At 46.0% G+C, this 15,914-nt stretch overlaps 1 protein-coding gene across 2 annotated transcripts in view; it reads left to right on the top strand.

Annotated features, from left to right (window-relative positions):
* Positions 1-1,343: 1,343 nt before the first annotated feature.
* The window catches only part of MDFI (MyoD family inhibitor), a 39,909-nt gene continuing 25,338 nt past the window's right edge, over positions 1,344-15,914 (top strand). Inside the window, exons 1-2 of one of the 2 annotated variants that reach the window (XM_038380098.2) lie at positions 1,344-2,051; positions 2,423-2,527. In XM_038380098.2, the coding sequence (XP_038236026.1) occupies positions 2,434-2,527 (94 nt within the window). In that variant the 5' untranslated portion in view covers positions 1,344-2,051; positions 2,423-2,433. Of the gene's footprint in view, positions 2,056-2,422; positions 2,528-15,914 lie in introns of both variants that reach the window. The other variant, XM_043500473.1, reaches the window with a different exon arrangement.

Genomic DNA, 15,914 nt, shown 5'->3' with positions numbered 1-15,914 from the left:
TAATTTCTATACACCTTGGCTGGAATTTTCACAGAAGCCTCAGTTAATGAGTTGCCTTTCAAAACCCCAGCCTCCATCCTTGCTAAATTCTATACTATTCTCGCCCTTTCTCCTTTAGATGCTTGCTTCCTCAAGAGCACCTCCGACTTTTCTTCCACCAGGATCTCTCTCCCGTGGATTGTGTGTCTGAATTAGATTTTATAAAGAGCTCCAATCCAAACACTCTGTGCTGGTTGCTCTTTGGACAGGACCATAGCCTATGTATATTGTACTGGGAACAGCAGTTAGTAGCTGTCATATTTCAGCAATGGCTAGAGGTGCTTACAGCAACGGGACCCCGTTGTGCTAGGTGCGGTATATACACATAGAAAGACAGCCCTTGCCCCCAAAGAGTTCACACACAAAATACACAAGAGAAAGGGTGGGAAGGGAAAGAGGGACATACAGAGGAGACATGACTCACACGTGGTAACAGCAGGGCAGTGGCTGAGGTCCTGAATCCAGGCCAGCACCTTATCCACTGAACCACACTGATGACTCTCTCTAAATTATAAATCTGTGCTAGCCACTACATGGAAATGACACCCACACTCATTCACACTTACTGACACTGCGTCAATTCAGATTTCATTGACACTGGTTTAAATCCAGAATAACTCCACTGACATCACTGGGGTTACTCCAGATTTACACCAGTGGAGAATCTGGCCTATTTAATAAACTTGGAAATATTGGATTGTCAGGTTCGAGGAAAAAGCCATTGGTGTAAAAAGCAGTCTTAAAAAAAATGTGGCAGTAGATATTTTATCTAAAAACATTACAAAGTCAGTTCCACTAAAACAAGATATAAAGTAATATCGCGAGTGAGTGTGGAAACAGTGACTCTAAATGTAAACTGCTCCTGTAATTAAAATATTACATTAGGAAAGGGAATTTGAGACTTGACTTCATTCTGTCACTTTAAACAGTAGTACTGATAAGTCTAATCATATGTTGCCCTCTATCCGAGTATCTCAAAGCCAGTGAGTTAAACCACAAAACCCAATATTGTCCTCATTTTGTAGATGGGGAAAGTGACTTGTCCAAGGACGGACAGTGAGTTAGTTGCAGAGATAGAAATAAAATTGTTTTTTCCTGACTTCTGGCGTGTGTCCTAGTTCCATGACAATCCTTCACACAAGAATATGTAGTCGTAGTGTAAGTATATTGGGCCACATCTACATCGGTATTTGGGAGCATTAGCGCTGGAGGAGACAGGCTATTGTTTCTGTTCATGCAACGCAAGGGAGGTTTTGATGATTTCTCAGTTTAGGCTCGCTGTTCCTTTTCGCTCCCTTGCTATTGTTTGAAAATTGATCTTTTGAGTTTAAAGAAAAACAAATGTGGATTAAAAATGTGGAGCTCAAAGACTTGAGCATTGGCAGAGGGATATAGTAAGCCCATGCTTGTCCCACGTATCCCTCTCCCCACACCATACTTTGACTGCTTAGCTCCACTCCCCCAAAAAAGAAATCAACTTTTTTTTTTCATTCCTTTTTAAAGTGGCTTTGTGGATTGTGGTGTCTGTTTGTTTGTTCTCGCTGCTTTTTTTAAATCGTAGTGCCAACCAGCTTATTATAGGCTGCATGAACTCCAAATATCTCCAGCATGAAGGAAACTGGGTAATCAGTCCTGAATGCAATTTCCTGTGTGAGAGACGGGAGGCAGAGCTTACAGTCTGGAGATAGACTGCACAAACTTGTCCAGTTGTAACTTAACACTGCCCTGAAGAAAGAGCTGCACAGATAAAGAGAAGTGAAGTGTCTTCTTTATTTGAAACTGCAGGACATTCCTGGCAGGGACAAGGCACCAGGCAGGACAGGACGCTTTGAAGGAATATGTAAAGACAAAGGAAGGAAGACAAGTTGAAGAAATCTAGTTGAAGAGGGCTGGAGGAGTAGGGTGTTTGGAGAAGGGAGCAGCTGCAAAGACCTGAAGGAGACCTTCACATGGAGAGGATGATAGGATGACACCCCACTTGTGGGAGCTTCATTAAAGTGTAAACAAAAAAAGTGAGTTTCTCCAATGTGTCTCTGTATTCTTGGGGGGGGGGAAGGGGGGGAAATTGTCCGATCACAGGATTCCTCAGCGCAGCTGGGACTGAAATGTGTCTGGAGGGAAGCTTATGCAGAGCTGGAGTTTCCTGCAGCTAAACAATCAAGCAAACTTTTGTGCATGTTGATGCGACAGTTGGGGAGAGGTGTCCTGCCTGGGTGAGTTAGAAATCCCTTCTTGGGGTTATGTGGTTTCATTCTTGTCTCCCCACCTAACGTCTTCATGCTGATTCATTCCATGTGAGAGTTCCTCGTGGCTGGGTTGTTTAGCCATCTTCCGTGAGCTTCTCTCTCTCGCTGTCTTTCTCTGCATGTGGTGTGTCTGGCAGGTCCCAGTCAGATGTCCCAGGTGAGAAGTGATCTCTCAAGCCGTTCTGACTCACTCAATGGAGACCCCATGCCGGATCAGACACCCTTCCTGCCCACTAGCACAGGTAAGCACAAGGGGCTTTTGTCTCTCTCACTTTAAACTTACAGGGACTTGTTTCTCTCTGGCCACTGGCAGGAGCCCTAGACTTCCCTGTTCTTTTTATTTGTTAAGTATAAGTCTTTGTCCAACTTTCTGGGTTAGAAAGAGAATTGTAGTTCTTTGTGGCTGAGCACAATGTGAGCTAGATCCTCAGCTGGTGGAAATCAGCATGGCTCCTCTGGACTTAAAATAGCTAGGCTGCTTTACACCAGCCGCCATGTGCATATATCCACCACACAATGGGGATCATCAGAACCCCAGCTGGTGAAATCCAGTGAAGCTAATGGAACCACACCAGTTGATGGTCTGTGGGTGTGTGGAAGGGGATGGTGCCACTACAACAAGAAAGTTTGTGTGAAACTTTCCCGTGAAGTTTCTGCAACTTTCCCATTTCCAATGGGACTTCACCAAGAGCCAGGGTCGGGGGAGCAAGGGCGCTGGGGATTAAAGGTGCTTGCTGAGCTGTTTTCCTGGCTCATGGAGGGGAGAGGCCAGAGCCAAAAGGGTTAAAGAGCAGGCAGACTAAATGTGGCAGAGACTTATTGGCGAGGGGCTCACCGCCAGGCTTAAAGCCCACTACTTCCTTTCACATTTTCTCTCTCTCTCCAAAGACACTATTATGCTCTCACACAGCTGGCTGTGTGGGATGGAACCTCTCTGGAGGGGGGGGAAAGGGAGCTTAGGTTTCTTTCTGCTGCCTCCTGCCTGTGTTGCAGACCATACAGCGGGAGCCCTGATGCAGCTGCACTAGAGCTTTGGTTTCTCACAATAACTTTTGTCTCTATTCAGCCGCCGCGTGTTCTTGGGCCTGGGCCAGCTCCTTGCGAGATGCGGCTTCCCCCCTCCCTCACTCTGGGCCCTGATCCTATTAAATTTAATAACATTCTCTCGCCCCTGCTCCGTACCCGGAGAAAGCTGTCTCCTTTATTCCTTCCCCAGATCGGGTGTCAAGCCCCACAGTCGGAAGGTGGCTGTATGTAGGGGGCTCCATCCAATGCCCATGGACTGGCCAAAGATCAGAGAAGATCGGTGCTCCGGTGGCAAACCATTGGGAGACCATGGGGCAGATCAGAGCCTGATCCTGCCACCCTTGCTCATGGCACGTGGTGCTGAGTCCCATTGATGCCTTTAAGATCGCTCAGTAAATGCTACTCAAGAGGAGTCAGGGCTGCAGAATCAGGCCCTAAATAAGTGGGTTCCCTAGATCCCCGATTGCCTCCATCTCCTCCTCCCACCTGGAGCAAATCCAGTGAAATTCCACTCCCCGTGAGAGTCCTGATCTGGTTCCATGCATCGTGCTACGTTAGCTGCAATGTGCTGGCTCTGCGAAAGCCTCCTCTTGGAGCGTAGCTATTGTGTGTGGGGAGGGGAATCGATTGGACCAGAAGAGGTTTCCAGGCTACCAAATGATGACTCTTCACCAGCTGACTCTGAGCGAGTTGTTGTAGACATAATAAGGTCTCCTGTAATGCAATGTTACCTGCTGTAGAACTCTAACTCTACGGAAATGTTGTCCTGTTGTCGGTATTATGGCAACACCATAACGCCTTCATTTGCATTTGCCATAATGAGAATGTTGATCGGGCCGGGGTCTTTGGCTTTTTCCGGGGAATGTCACGCACAGTTGGAGGACCTCCATCATCAACGCAATTGGCTTCTGCAGATATTTACATGGAGAAACTAGACTGAAGAGCTGAGTGAGAGGAATGGGTCAGAGCAGGAAACCGACAGCTAAAGATGAAACACAGTCTGTGTGTGCTGTCAGAATGAGACACAAAAGGGGCCAAATTTATTCCTGGTGTAACTCCACTGATGGACTTATCCTGCAATGTGCCAGGGCCCAGATTTCAGAGAATACATTCCCTTGTTATGTTCCCCCAACATTTCCTACTGGATACTGTGTTCCCCACTTCCTGTCCCACACTCTTGTGTGCTGTTGCTGTTTGCTGTTCAGCAGCTGACATGTTCCACCCCAGAGGTGGCTTCATTTCAATGGTGGGTGAGCAGTCCATAACAACTGCTGCGGGGCTGGGTGGGTTTTACTCGGGAAGTTAGCCCGAGCCTCCGCTGGTACTTGAATCCAAGTCTTCAATGTCCCATGCTAGCACCTTCACCACTCTTCACAGCCTGCTTTTGGGGCATGGGACTTTGGCCTAGCTCTAGATTGCTACATAGCAGAGGTTTGACAGGGCAAGAGTTCTCAGCTTTCAAAACACCAGAAGCTCCTACCCCGTTTGCAAAGGCACCAAGTGCCATTGCTTACCAGAAGATGCTCACTGGTCCATGCAGACCCAGAGTTCCACCAAGAAGAGTCCATTCCCGCTCTTTGCTGAGGACTGAGGTAAGATGTTTGTTCTTGTTTTTTTATCCATCAAGGTAAGAGCAGCTGCTCCTTGCGGTCTTTCACTTTGCAGGATTTTCATCCGTGTTTGCAGGGCACTCTGGGGACGGCATCCAGTTTGTCCACACAATATTGTTTGCTGACAGTTCAGTGCAGAAGCCTCGTCTCTTCGGAAGTTTCATCCGGCGAGTCTGCCTCCCTGTTCCTACATCTAGGATGTGATCATGGGGATTTGAACCCAATAACCCTTTCAAATATAATTAAGAAAGCCAAATTAACTTGGTGAGATTGAGTTGATAAAATAGGTGGGGAAACTGAGGTGCAGGGAGGCTCAAGGCGAGCGAACCTGTGGCAGAGTTGGGGACAGAATCCAGGTCTCCCCACTCTTAGTCCCATTCCTGACCATGAAACCATGTGGTTTCTACCTTGTGAAAAATGACGTGACCTGGATATTTCTTCTGGGATCTGTGTCCCCTCTCTTAGTGGCCATCTCTGAAGATGGATCCCAGGTTATCACAACCTTCTTCTCACCGCAAGGAGAGCTGGACCCAGCTCCCACTAGGTACCAACAAAGCAAACCCTTTGAATTACCAGAGGGCAGCACTAGAGAAAGATGAGAATGCTCTGGTTTCATGTCCAGTAGTGAACGAGTAAACACAGGCAGTCCATACACAGTTAGATGCCACCTTTGTATGGCAGCAGGTTGGCTCGTACGGGCCAGTCTTTCTATGACCTTACTTTACCATGAATACCGTACAGACTTCTCTTTCTCCCTCACTTCCCTAGAGCTGGTTGGAAAATATCAATTATTTTCTCATGTGGCATTTAGGGGCAAAGAAAATCTGGGGTGGGTTGGAGGTTTTTTTTGGTTTTTGAAGAGAACTTTAAAACAATGTATTGTTTCACCCCCACAAAAATCTCCAGTTTCTTGATTTTTCATTTCCCTCCTCCTTTTCCAAAATAGAACAAATGGAGGAGACAGCTGACACAAAGATTGGGAGGGGTTGAAGAAAAAATGAAAAATGTAGAAAAGAAATGATGAAGTGAGCTGTAGCTCACGAAAGCTTATGCTCAAATAAATTTGTTAGTCTCTAAGGTGCCACAAGTCCTCCTTTTCTTTTTGCGAATACAGACTAACACGGTTGCTACTCTGAAACCGGAATACTTGAGAGGGTTTTTTTTTTTGCGGGGGGGGAAGCCATTTTCCATCAAATAATTGGTTTTGATGGAAAAATTTCGACAAGTTCTACGCTCCTCCTCTCTCTCTTTCCCCTGCCCTCTTTCTCCTGAGGACACACAAAACCTTTCCTCCCCTCTTTGTCCTGTGCACCCCAGATAGTCTCTCTGGCCACTCCATACTCATTGTAAGCATCTCAGACCCAGTGAGCTCGACTCTGCTCCTATCCGAGGCATGCCCAGCTGCCGGTGACACCCCAGCACAACTGGGAGCAGGTCTTGGCCCAGGGTGTTTCATTTCTTGGCTCCCCTTTGACTTCCACTTCCCGGCTTGGCTACAGTAGCCAGCAATTCTGTGGCTACTTCAGTCTGAGCTGGGGAAGGGGGAGTGTACTCACCATGTGAGCGTGCGCACACACAATGGTTTTTTTTGATCATTTACAATGAGTTTGCCCTGAGGTATAACACGGGGCTGAAACAGTTCTGTCTCGAGGCCCCAGCCCAGCCCACCTGTACTGCAAGCCCAGCCCCTGTGACAGGCCCAGACAATGCCTCTTTCATAGAGGGCGCAGCAGACACCTCCCTCGGAGTGGAACTTATCTGGAAATGGGAGCTCTGCTGAGCTGGGTTTGCTGGGGCGCAAACCACAGGTCACTCTTCCCAGTCCGTTGTCCTGCCCATGCCGCAGCCAGGAGCAATGGAGGAGGCACTGGGACTGGAGGCCTTGTCCACATGGGAGAGTTTTTCCAGGATACATTTTTCCACTACAGCTCGACTGGTGTAACTATGCCAAGAGACTGCATCCACACTGCTTTGTGTACGCCGGCTTAAGCCGCTTCTCTTGTGAGTCATGCAGCTCTGTGCTTTTTCAAAATAACTGCACTCTTGGCAGATCTCCCTTGGTGCCCTATTCCACCACTGCATTCTCTGCCTTCAGGGATTTTTCTCGTGTTGCATGGTCAGGTACCGTCTGGAACCTGCTGGCATCCTGGGACTTGGGGACAAACTAACAACTCCCATCATGCCTTTCCAGAATCATTTGGTTTTAGCAAGCCAGCACCACTTTCAAACTGCTGTCAGGCCGTATGGGGAAAGCCCTGCTGCTTGGCACGATCCTGACAGTCGGGGATACAAACAGTATTGGGGACTGAGGGGCGGGGACTTTTGTTGTTTTGGTGGGCTCTGTCCACCTACCCTTCTGTCAGATGGGCTGACAACTTGTCCTCACCCCTAAATTTGTACTTAAGACTCATCTACCTGCTGAGTTGCACCAGTTTAACGCCAGGTGCAGCCTGAAACCGATTTAGGTTCTGTCTACACGGCGGTTGGCGGTGCAATTTCCAGCTCGGGTAGCTATACCCACGCCCACACGGATTGAGCTCACGTGCTAAAAATAGCAGTATCGCTGCAGCTGTACAGGTGGCAGGACAGCTAGCCACCCCAATTACATCCCTGTCTGAAAGCTTAGGTACGTCTTCACACAACTGGCCCATCGCACGGCCCATGCAGCCACGACTACACTGCTATTGTGTACTAGCTTGATCAGAGCTAGCACTGGGTAGACTCATGGGTTCCAAGACCAGAAGGGGCAATTATGATCATCTTGTTTACCCTCCTGTATAACACAGGCCAGAGAACTTCCCCAAAATATTTCCTAGAGCAGAGTTTTTAGAAAAACATCCAGTCTTGTCTTGATTTAGAAATTGCCAGTGATGGAGAATCCACCACAACACTTGGCAAATTATTCCAGTGGTTAACTACTCTAACCATTAGACATTTATGCCTTATTTCCAGTCTGAATTTGTCTAGCTTCAACTTTCAGCCATTGAATTGTGTTCGACCTTTCTCTGCTAATTATACTGAAGAGTGTATAATTAAATCTGTGTTGCCCATGTAGATACTTACCGACTGTAATCAAGTCACCCCTTAACATTCTCTTTGTTAAGCCAAATAGATTGAGCTCTTTCAGTCTATCAGGCAGGTTTTCTAATCCTTTAATCAATCCTTGTGGCTGTTCTCTGACCCTCTCCAATTTATCAACCTCCTCCTTGAATTGTGGGCACCAGAACTGGACACAATATTCCAGCAGCGGTTGCACCCGTGCCAAATACAGAGTTCAAATAACCTCTGTACTCCTACTTGAGATTCCCATGGATACATCCCAAGATCACATTCGCTTTTTTGGCCACAGTGTCACACTGGCAGCTCGTGGCCAGCTGATTATCCACCCTAACCCCCACATCTTTTTTCAGAGCCGCTGCTTCCCAGGAGAGAGTCCCCTATTATGTAAGTATGGCCGACGTTCTTTGTTCCTAGATGTACACATTTACATTTAGCTGTATTCCAGTTCATATTGTTGGCATGTGCCCAGTTTGCTGAACCATCCAGATCGCTCTGAATCAATGACCTGTTCTCTTCATCATTTACCACTCCCCTGATTTTTGTTTCATGTGCAAACGTCATCAGTGATTATATGATGTTTTCTTCCAGCTCATTGATAAAAATGTTAAATGCGTAAGGTCTAAGAACCAATCCTGGCAGGACCCACCTGGAAACACATTTGCTTGATGACGATTCCCCATTTACAATTCCACTTTGAGACCTATCAGTTAGCCAGTTTTTAATCCATTTAATGTGTGACCCATTAATTATATATCACTCTAGTTTTTTAATCAAAACGTTGTGCAATACCAAGTGACTTCCAGTTCCAGTATAGACCTACCCTTAATTAAACTGGTGGAAATCTATGTATGGATGCTCTTACAGTGATTTAGTTTAAATTGCTTATGTTGGAGGATTATGTAGGACTGTATATTAGAGTGAAACTAGAGAAGGAGGGCCAGATTTCAGGGGGGACCTAGTTTTGTGTTACATTCGGAGCTTAGGACTGCAAACCAGTGGCCAGTCCTCTCAGTATTCAGAGTAGCAGCCGTGTTAGTCTGTATCTGCAAAGAGAAAAGGAGGACTTGTGGCACTTTTGTTAGTCTCTAAGGTGCCACAAGTACTCCTTTTCTTTTTCCTCTCAGTATGTAACCTTGGCCTCTCTGCATGCACAGTGAAGATCTCTTTCTACAGCTCTGCCTGCCTGCCATGTCACTTATTGCACAGATCAGGAACAGGTTTAAACTAAGTGAAAATAAATCTTTTTTAAACTGAATTAAGAAAGTTGGCACACTAAAGTTGGCACCAATTTAAGTAACTTGATTGCAAAATGCGTGTGTAAACAGCCTCTTTACAAAAAAAATTAGAAACAACCAACCAGTTTTTTTTATTTTGCCCCCCCAAGAAACAACAAAAAACTTCCCGCGCCAAACATCTATATTTTGCTTCTCCAAGTTTCGTTGCAATTAGTGAAACTGCTGCATTTGTTTAAAATTTAAAAAAAAACAAACAAACAAAAGATGCTTTTTGGCATTTTCAAAGATTCCAGTTTCAAAACAAAACAATCCCTCAACTGGGATCTGCTTTTTGCCCCTAGAGCGCCACGTTCTTCCTCCAGCTTCTAATTGAATTTCCTTTGAAATCGCCTGCTGAGATTCCGAGAATTGCAGAAACCGCATAACGCCCCTTTTGCTTTTTCTGGAGTTTTTCATATTTTCCCCGTAGTGTAACAAGATGTGCATGGCGGTTGTGATCTCTCCATCTGAGTGCCCCATAGCCTGATCCCTCCTTGGGGGATTTTGTGTCAGGGACTGGGTTCAACATGGGACCTACGTACAGGACATCGTTCGTTTCTTTCACCTGCTTTGTGCTTGGGCTGTCCTGTCCTTGGCTTCTCAATGCCAGGCTGCATGGGAGTGTGGTGGAGATGCCGTGACCAAACATGGTCTTCTGGTTGAAGCATTACTATGCGACTCGGTAGCTCTTGGTTCAGTAGCTCACACTGCCACACGGTGCCCCATGGCAAGTCACAGCTGCCAATATTTTCCAAAAGTGGCTAGTCTTTTGGGGTGCCTCCATTTCTGGGGCACCCTATTTGGAGACATCTTAAAGAGGCCTGATTCCTGACTGAGCTGAGCACCCAATCTCTGAAAATCAGGTCCCTTTAAAGGTGTCTCTAGCTGGAAACCCAAAATCATTCATCATTTTTGCAAAGTCTTGGCCTACTTTAGTGTGTGTGTGTGTGTGTGTGTGTGTGTGTGTGTGTGTGTGAGTTTCCCCGTCTGTGAAATGGGGTGACAATACTCCCTTTTTCTCACCTTTTGCCTTTCTTATCTATTTAGATTGTGAGCATTTTGGGGTGGAGACTTTTCCTTACGTGTAGTCTATGCCGCAAAAACAAACAAGCGGGGCAGTGCAGATGTTCGCCTGGGCCCTGAAACCTAGTAATGGGAAGGGTCTCGGAGCCTAGACTCCAGCCCAAGCCCAAACATCTACCCTACTATTTTTGGCCCTGCAACGCAAGCCCCATGAGCCTGAGTCAATTCACCTGGGCACTGAGACTTACTGCTGTGGGGTTGTTTTTTTGTGCAGTATAGATGTAGCATATGAATACAGACAGCACCTAGCACAGTGGGGCCTTGTTCTTGGTTGGGGTAGGTCTAATACAAAGAAGAAGAAGAAAAGGAGAAACACCCTCTCTCTCATCCTCTCCAAACCTTTGCTGAGGTTCTGAAATGTTCTGATACTTGTCAGTGTTTGTGGCTTTTTATGGTCACTTCTGATTTTCAGCGAGGTCTTGTGAAAGTCCTGAACCCAAGCCTTGAACCCAGGCTTCAAGCTTCCAGAGCTCATGGCTAGTCAGATCTGTGGTTTGTTTCCATTTGGAGAGCTAGGGCCAGATCCTCAGCGGGTGGCAACTATCATAGTGCCACTGACTTCAACAGAGCTGATTGACTGTACTGATTGACACCCACTGAGGCTCTGGATGATAGATGAATCCAGAAGAAGGTGCAGATTCCAAATACCTTGAAGTCCAAACCCCGTGTTTCGGTTCAGGCCCATCTCAGATGACATGAAACATGCGTGCCCAAAAGAACATGAGCAAAGCTTTCCCTGGGATGTCTCCAACCAGCAGCAGAGAAATCTGGTGAGAACTAAGCTTCTCTCATCCCTACAAGGGAGGGAGAGATAAAGGGGCCTCTGCTTGACCTTTGGCCAGTGCTTTGTAGGTTTCGTCTAATCCCCCAAACTCTGCATAAGCACCTTAACACCCATATCATTCTGGAATGTTTATTGCCCTCTCACCCAGGAATACACTCTGTCTTGTACATTCCAGGTTTGGCTGTAATGTCTCCCCTGGATAAGGAGGTTGAAGATTAAAGAGAACGCGGTATCAGTAGAGGTCACGGGCTGCAGCGTCTCATGTAGGACAATAGTTTCTTGTGCTGAGCTTTGGAATTTTGTGCCCAAATTGACCACTGTTTATTGTTGGCTTTGCTGATGGGCACTCTTGGACCAGCCTGTTAGGTACTGTTTCAGCTGCAGGATAAATAATCTGATTGAAAGAGGAATGCAGAGGCCGGGACTGGGTGGATTAGGGAATTAGCAATGGGAGCTGGAATGTCTCACCTCTTGGGCTAACTCTAGCCCTGCTTGGGAATGACAGAAAGATGGTATCAAATGATGACTGTTTGGTGTTCTCTATGTATGGCAGGGCTCGGTTCCGAGTGGGCTGGGGCCCTCATCATGAAATAGCCATCCCAAGTGGCACTGACAGGCATTGCTGGAGACTGAACTGCTCTTACCTCACTATATGTGTCCGCTCCAGATCAGGACTCAGGCATGTTGGCAGGGTGGGGAAATCTGGCCCTGTTGCTTCCCATGCTGTACCTGTTTTGTGGATAAATAGACGACTTCAGGCTGCACAGCCGTCAGTCCAGCCTGTCTTGCAACCAGTGTCAATTCTGATGCACCAAGCAGGATTGTGTTCACCCAGTTTGGCAACTTTCAATTCCAAGGCTAAGAACCCAGTGCAACGTGTTCTCAGGAGCCAATGCAAATTTGCACAGAAAGCAAGTTGGGCAATTTAACGTCTTCATGAGAAATGACTTGCTCCACCCAAATGGCATAATCATTGGACTGCTTTGCAGTCATTAGATCAACAACTATGTAATCTGTGGCCCAAAAAAGCTTTGTGCTGCCTTTTTAAAAGGAGTTTATTTCCATATTGCCCTGACCCAGTTGAGGTAAATGTTATGATCCCAGGCCCAGATTGATCTGTCTATACTCAGTACCGCCCCAGAAATTCTGGATTCTCTTCCCTCTTCTAAAAGGGGCGTGTCGTCTACTCTTAGAGCAGAGGGGGAGCTGGGATTAAGGACTGCAAAATTCTGTTCTTAGCTCTGCCGCTATGTTGCCTTGGATGGACATCTCTCTGGCTTCCCCTTCACTTCCTTGGTAGAGTAGGAGTAGTAATAACTCTCTGTTTCACAGGGTTGTTGATACATGCATGAGATTGTATGAATGTAAAGTGCGCTGAGATCAGGTACTGTAAAGTTGGGCCCTTGTACAAAACCCTAAGATGGCTAGCTAGATCTTCGAATGAAAGGTGCTCGATAGGTGCAAATTATTCTTCTTGTTAATAATGATGTGCATTTTGGCCTGCCTGAGTGCAGGGGACTGGACTTGATGACCTCTTGAGGTCTGTTTCAGCCCTACATTTCTGTGGTTCTATGATCTTGGGTCCCTTGGTTTTATCACAACCCTCAGTCTTGCTGACACATGCACTGATCCAGCAAAGCCCTTAGGGACCATTCACAAGCTGAACGTGTGCACAAATGTTTTGCTGAATCGGGACCTTACTGCATTTCAGCATCTCAAGATGTTTTGTAAGCTCCTCCATAGAGAACCCCTCTCTCGTCTGTTTAGATTGCATGTTCAGCAGGGCTGGGACTGTCTCTTTGTGCATGTACAGCAGCTAGCTTGTTGAAGTCTCTAAGCATTGCTCTAATACAAATAAATAGTAATAAGGCTGCATTCTGATTTCCTGTAAGAAATATCCTTTGAATAGGAATTTCCCCATGACTTTCCACAGTAAAAGAATTCAGCTCACTCCTCTGCTACTACATCATCCTCTCTAATTCTCCACCAAACCTTCTCTCCTTGGGGGCCCGGGTCTCTAGTCATGTCCAGGCAGCTTTATTGCTTCAAATATACATTGGGAAACGATTATTTTTGTTCATGTCTGGCTCGCTGATTGTCACATGGAGACTTATTCTCATATCAATGGCTGTCTTCATTGCAAATGAAGGTGTGTTTTTACCTCAAGAAAGGTAGGGGAGATAGGTTTGATCTCAGCTCGCTAAATAAAGAGACAAACTACCTGTGCCTTGTTGCCACGAGGATTTTGCACTAAGGTAGCTCTCTCCATGTAAAGACACACTTTGTTTTTGAAGTGAAGACATAGCCACTGACAGTGTTGAAAATCAGGAGGAATTGCAATGGGGTTTTAGCTGTTGTAGGTAGCGGAAGAATGAAGTGTCTCATATGGGAGTTTATTTCCAGTTTTTAACCTGTCCTGAAATATGTTGTGTTGTGTGTTCAAACAGCTGGTGTTTTAGCTATGTGGGTCTCCATTTAGCCATGCTGGTTTCACTTTCCTTCTCTTTAATTTGAGGGGGAAGGTCTGCTCCAAGACCCACAAACATTCTCTCCCTCTAATACCGTGGCTGAGACTTCTCCCTCTCATACCTCTCCATGATGAGACTTCTGCCATGTCTCGAACTGTGAGCGCTTCCTTGGTAAAAGGGTTTCCTTGTACCATGCTGGGAGTGGGACATGGTTTGGGTCAAGTCACCTGAATGGATTAACCTTGATTGTTTATTTGTATCACAGCAGTGCCTAGAGGCTGCTACTCAGCTCAGGGCTCCATGGGTGATCTGTATATAGCCAGTGAGAGACCCTCCCTGTCCCAAAAAGCATACAGTCTGAAGGTGGGATTTTCAAGGAGCCAAAGGGAGGAAAGTGGCCAGATTCTATTTTATACTCGGTAGGAGTTGAATGCCCTTTAAAAGCCCAACCTCAGTCCACAAGACAAAGGGGGTGGGATAGGTTGTTTTAATATCCCATTTCACAGATGGGGAGCTGCAGCCCATAACGGATTACAAAATTGTCCATGAGAGGAGTTCTTGCAGTGATTCTGAAGCAGCTGGCACTGGCCATTGTCAGAGAGGGGCCTGTGGGCCGACCAGTCTGTCTGTTCCTATGCCTTTATGTCTCTACCCACCAGAGCACTATAAATAACAAATAATAATAACCCTGGTGTGGAGCTGGCGAGTTATTTGTGTTTTTGCTAAGGAAGTAACTTTTCATAGAAACAAACATTTGTGACCAAACGCCTCATGGTCCAGCAGCCAAAATGTTTTATAAACCATCACCCAAGCATGCCGAGAGACACTAGGGCAAACATCGCCAGTGTAACCAGCGAGGTATGGAAATTGGTGAAAGCAAAGCTGTGTTTGATGTGTCAGGAGCTCACTGATTAGCTTCTGCTGTGCTGAGGTTTTCTGGGCATTTCTCTTCCCCTCTCCCCCTCCTTTCTCTGAATATCTTTGAATCTGAAAGGCTTTAGTGCATTAATTTCAGACTGAATGTAAATAAGCCATTTGGATTTCTCCCAGTCAAGCAAACTTTCAAAACAGAGTTTTGTTTTGTTTTCTCTCTCTCTCCCCTTCTCCAATCTGGCACGTGGGAATGGAGGATTTTTCTCTGCACTCCCTCCACCATATTCTAAATTGCTTAATCAAGTTCTAAAATAGTCATTTGGGGAGGTCAGTAAACCACCTGGATGGACGAGGCAGTATACGTGGAAAAAGCAAGAGAGATCACTTAATCATTTTATCTGCAAAAAAAAAAAAAAGATTAGAAAGCTCCAAAACCATATATTGTTGCACAGTAGCATGTTGATAATGGCAAGTACCTCACTGGAGTATATTTTTGTTTATCTCTCCACCCGCCATCATCTTTCCTCTGACTAGTCATGCCTGAGAGATTAAAGGAAAGAGAAAGATGAAGACAAAAATCGCAAGAGAATCCATGCCTTCATCCATATGGACTCTAGCCAACACGCCAGATACAGATGCCCTTCAAGTTTGGAAGGGCATAAATCTGGATCCATCCATGGTGACTCCCCCTCCCTGTCCTCTTTGGAATGGGTCAAACCAATGTTCTAGGTCCAAATACTCCAAGTTTTGCAAAAAGAAGAGGTTTGCTTCGGACTTTGGCAATCAAAATACATCTCTAACTACAGGGCACATGGCAACCTCTAGCTCAGAGAATTAGGGAGAAACTTTCCCTCTTTAATTTTATATAGTTTCTTGTACCGCCCTCATCACCAAAGCCTGAGCACGTTCCAGTAATGTAGAAACAGACACAACTAGCCTCTGACATGTCAGGAAGTTATTCTTGAATTGTCCACTAGGCAATTTCTTGCCCCTTCCTCTGTAGCAGGTGGTACCACTAGCCATTAGAGATGGGACATTGGTCTAGCTCCACTGCGGCTCTGGTCTAGTAAGGTCGTTCCTATGTTGTATTTCAGACATGCTTGGGGCAACTAAGTAATTAGCGATGGGAAGACCTCTAAGGGATTCAGCTAAGTACCCACAAGTTTGAGTACTCCAGGATTATGTATATGTAGACCATTCCTGACAAATACCTATCAGGGATGGTCTAGGTCTTGTTCCTGCTCAGTGTGGGGAGATGGATTAGATGACCTCTTGAGGTATCTTCTAGCTATACATTTCTGCAATTCCTCTGACCCTTAGCCAAACTTCTTAGCGCTTTTCAATTGGGATGTTGGCAATAAGAGTCTTTCTTGGACACTTCCTCTATTGTGGTCCACAAGAACAAAAGAAAACAAAGAGGAATCTAAGAAAGTATGCCAGTTGTCCTCGTG

Source organism: Dermochelys coriacea, chromosome 21 (genome assembly GCF_009764565.3).
Source record: "Dermochelys coriacea isolate rDerCor1 chromosome 21, rDerCor1.pri.v4, whole genome shotgun sequence".
Lineage (NCBI taxonomy): Eukaryota > Metazoa > Chordata > Testudines > Dermochelyidae > Dermochelys > Dermochelys coriacea.
Note: the sequence above shows the minus strand (reverse complement) of the source record. Positions and strands in the feature narration are given on the sequence as shown.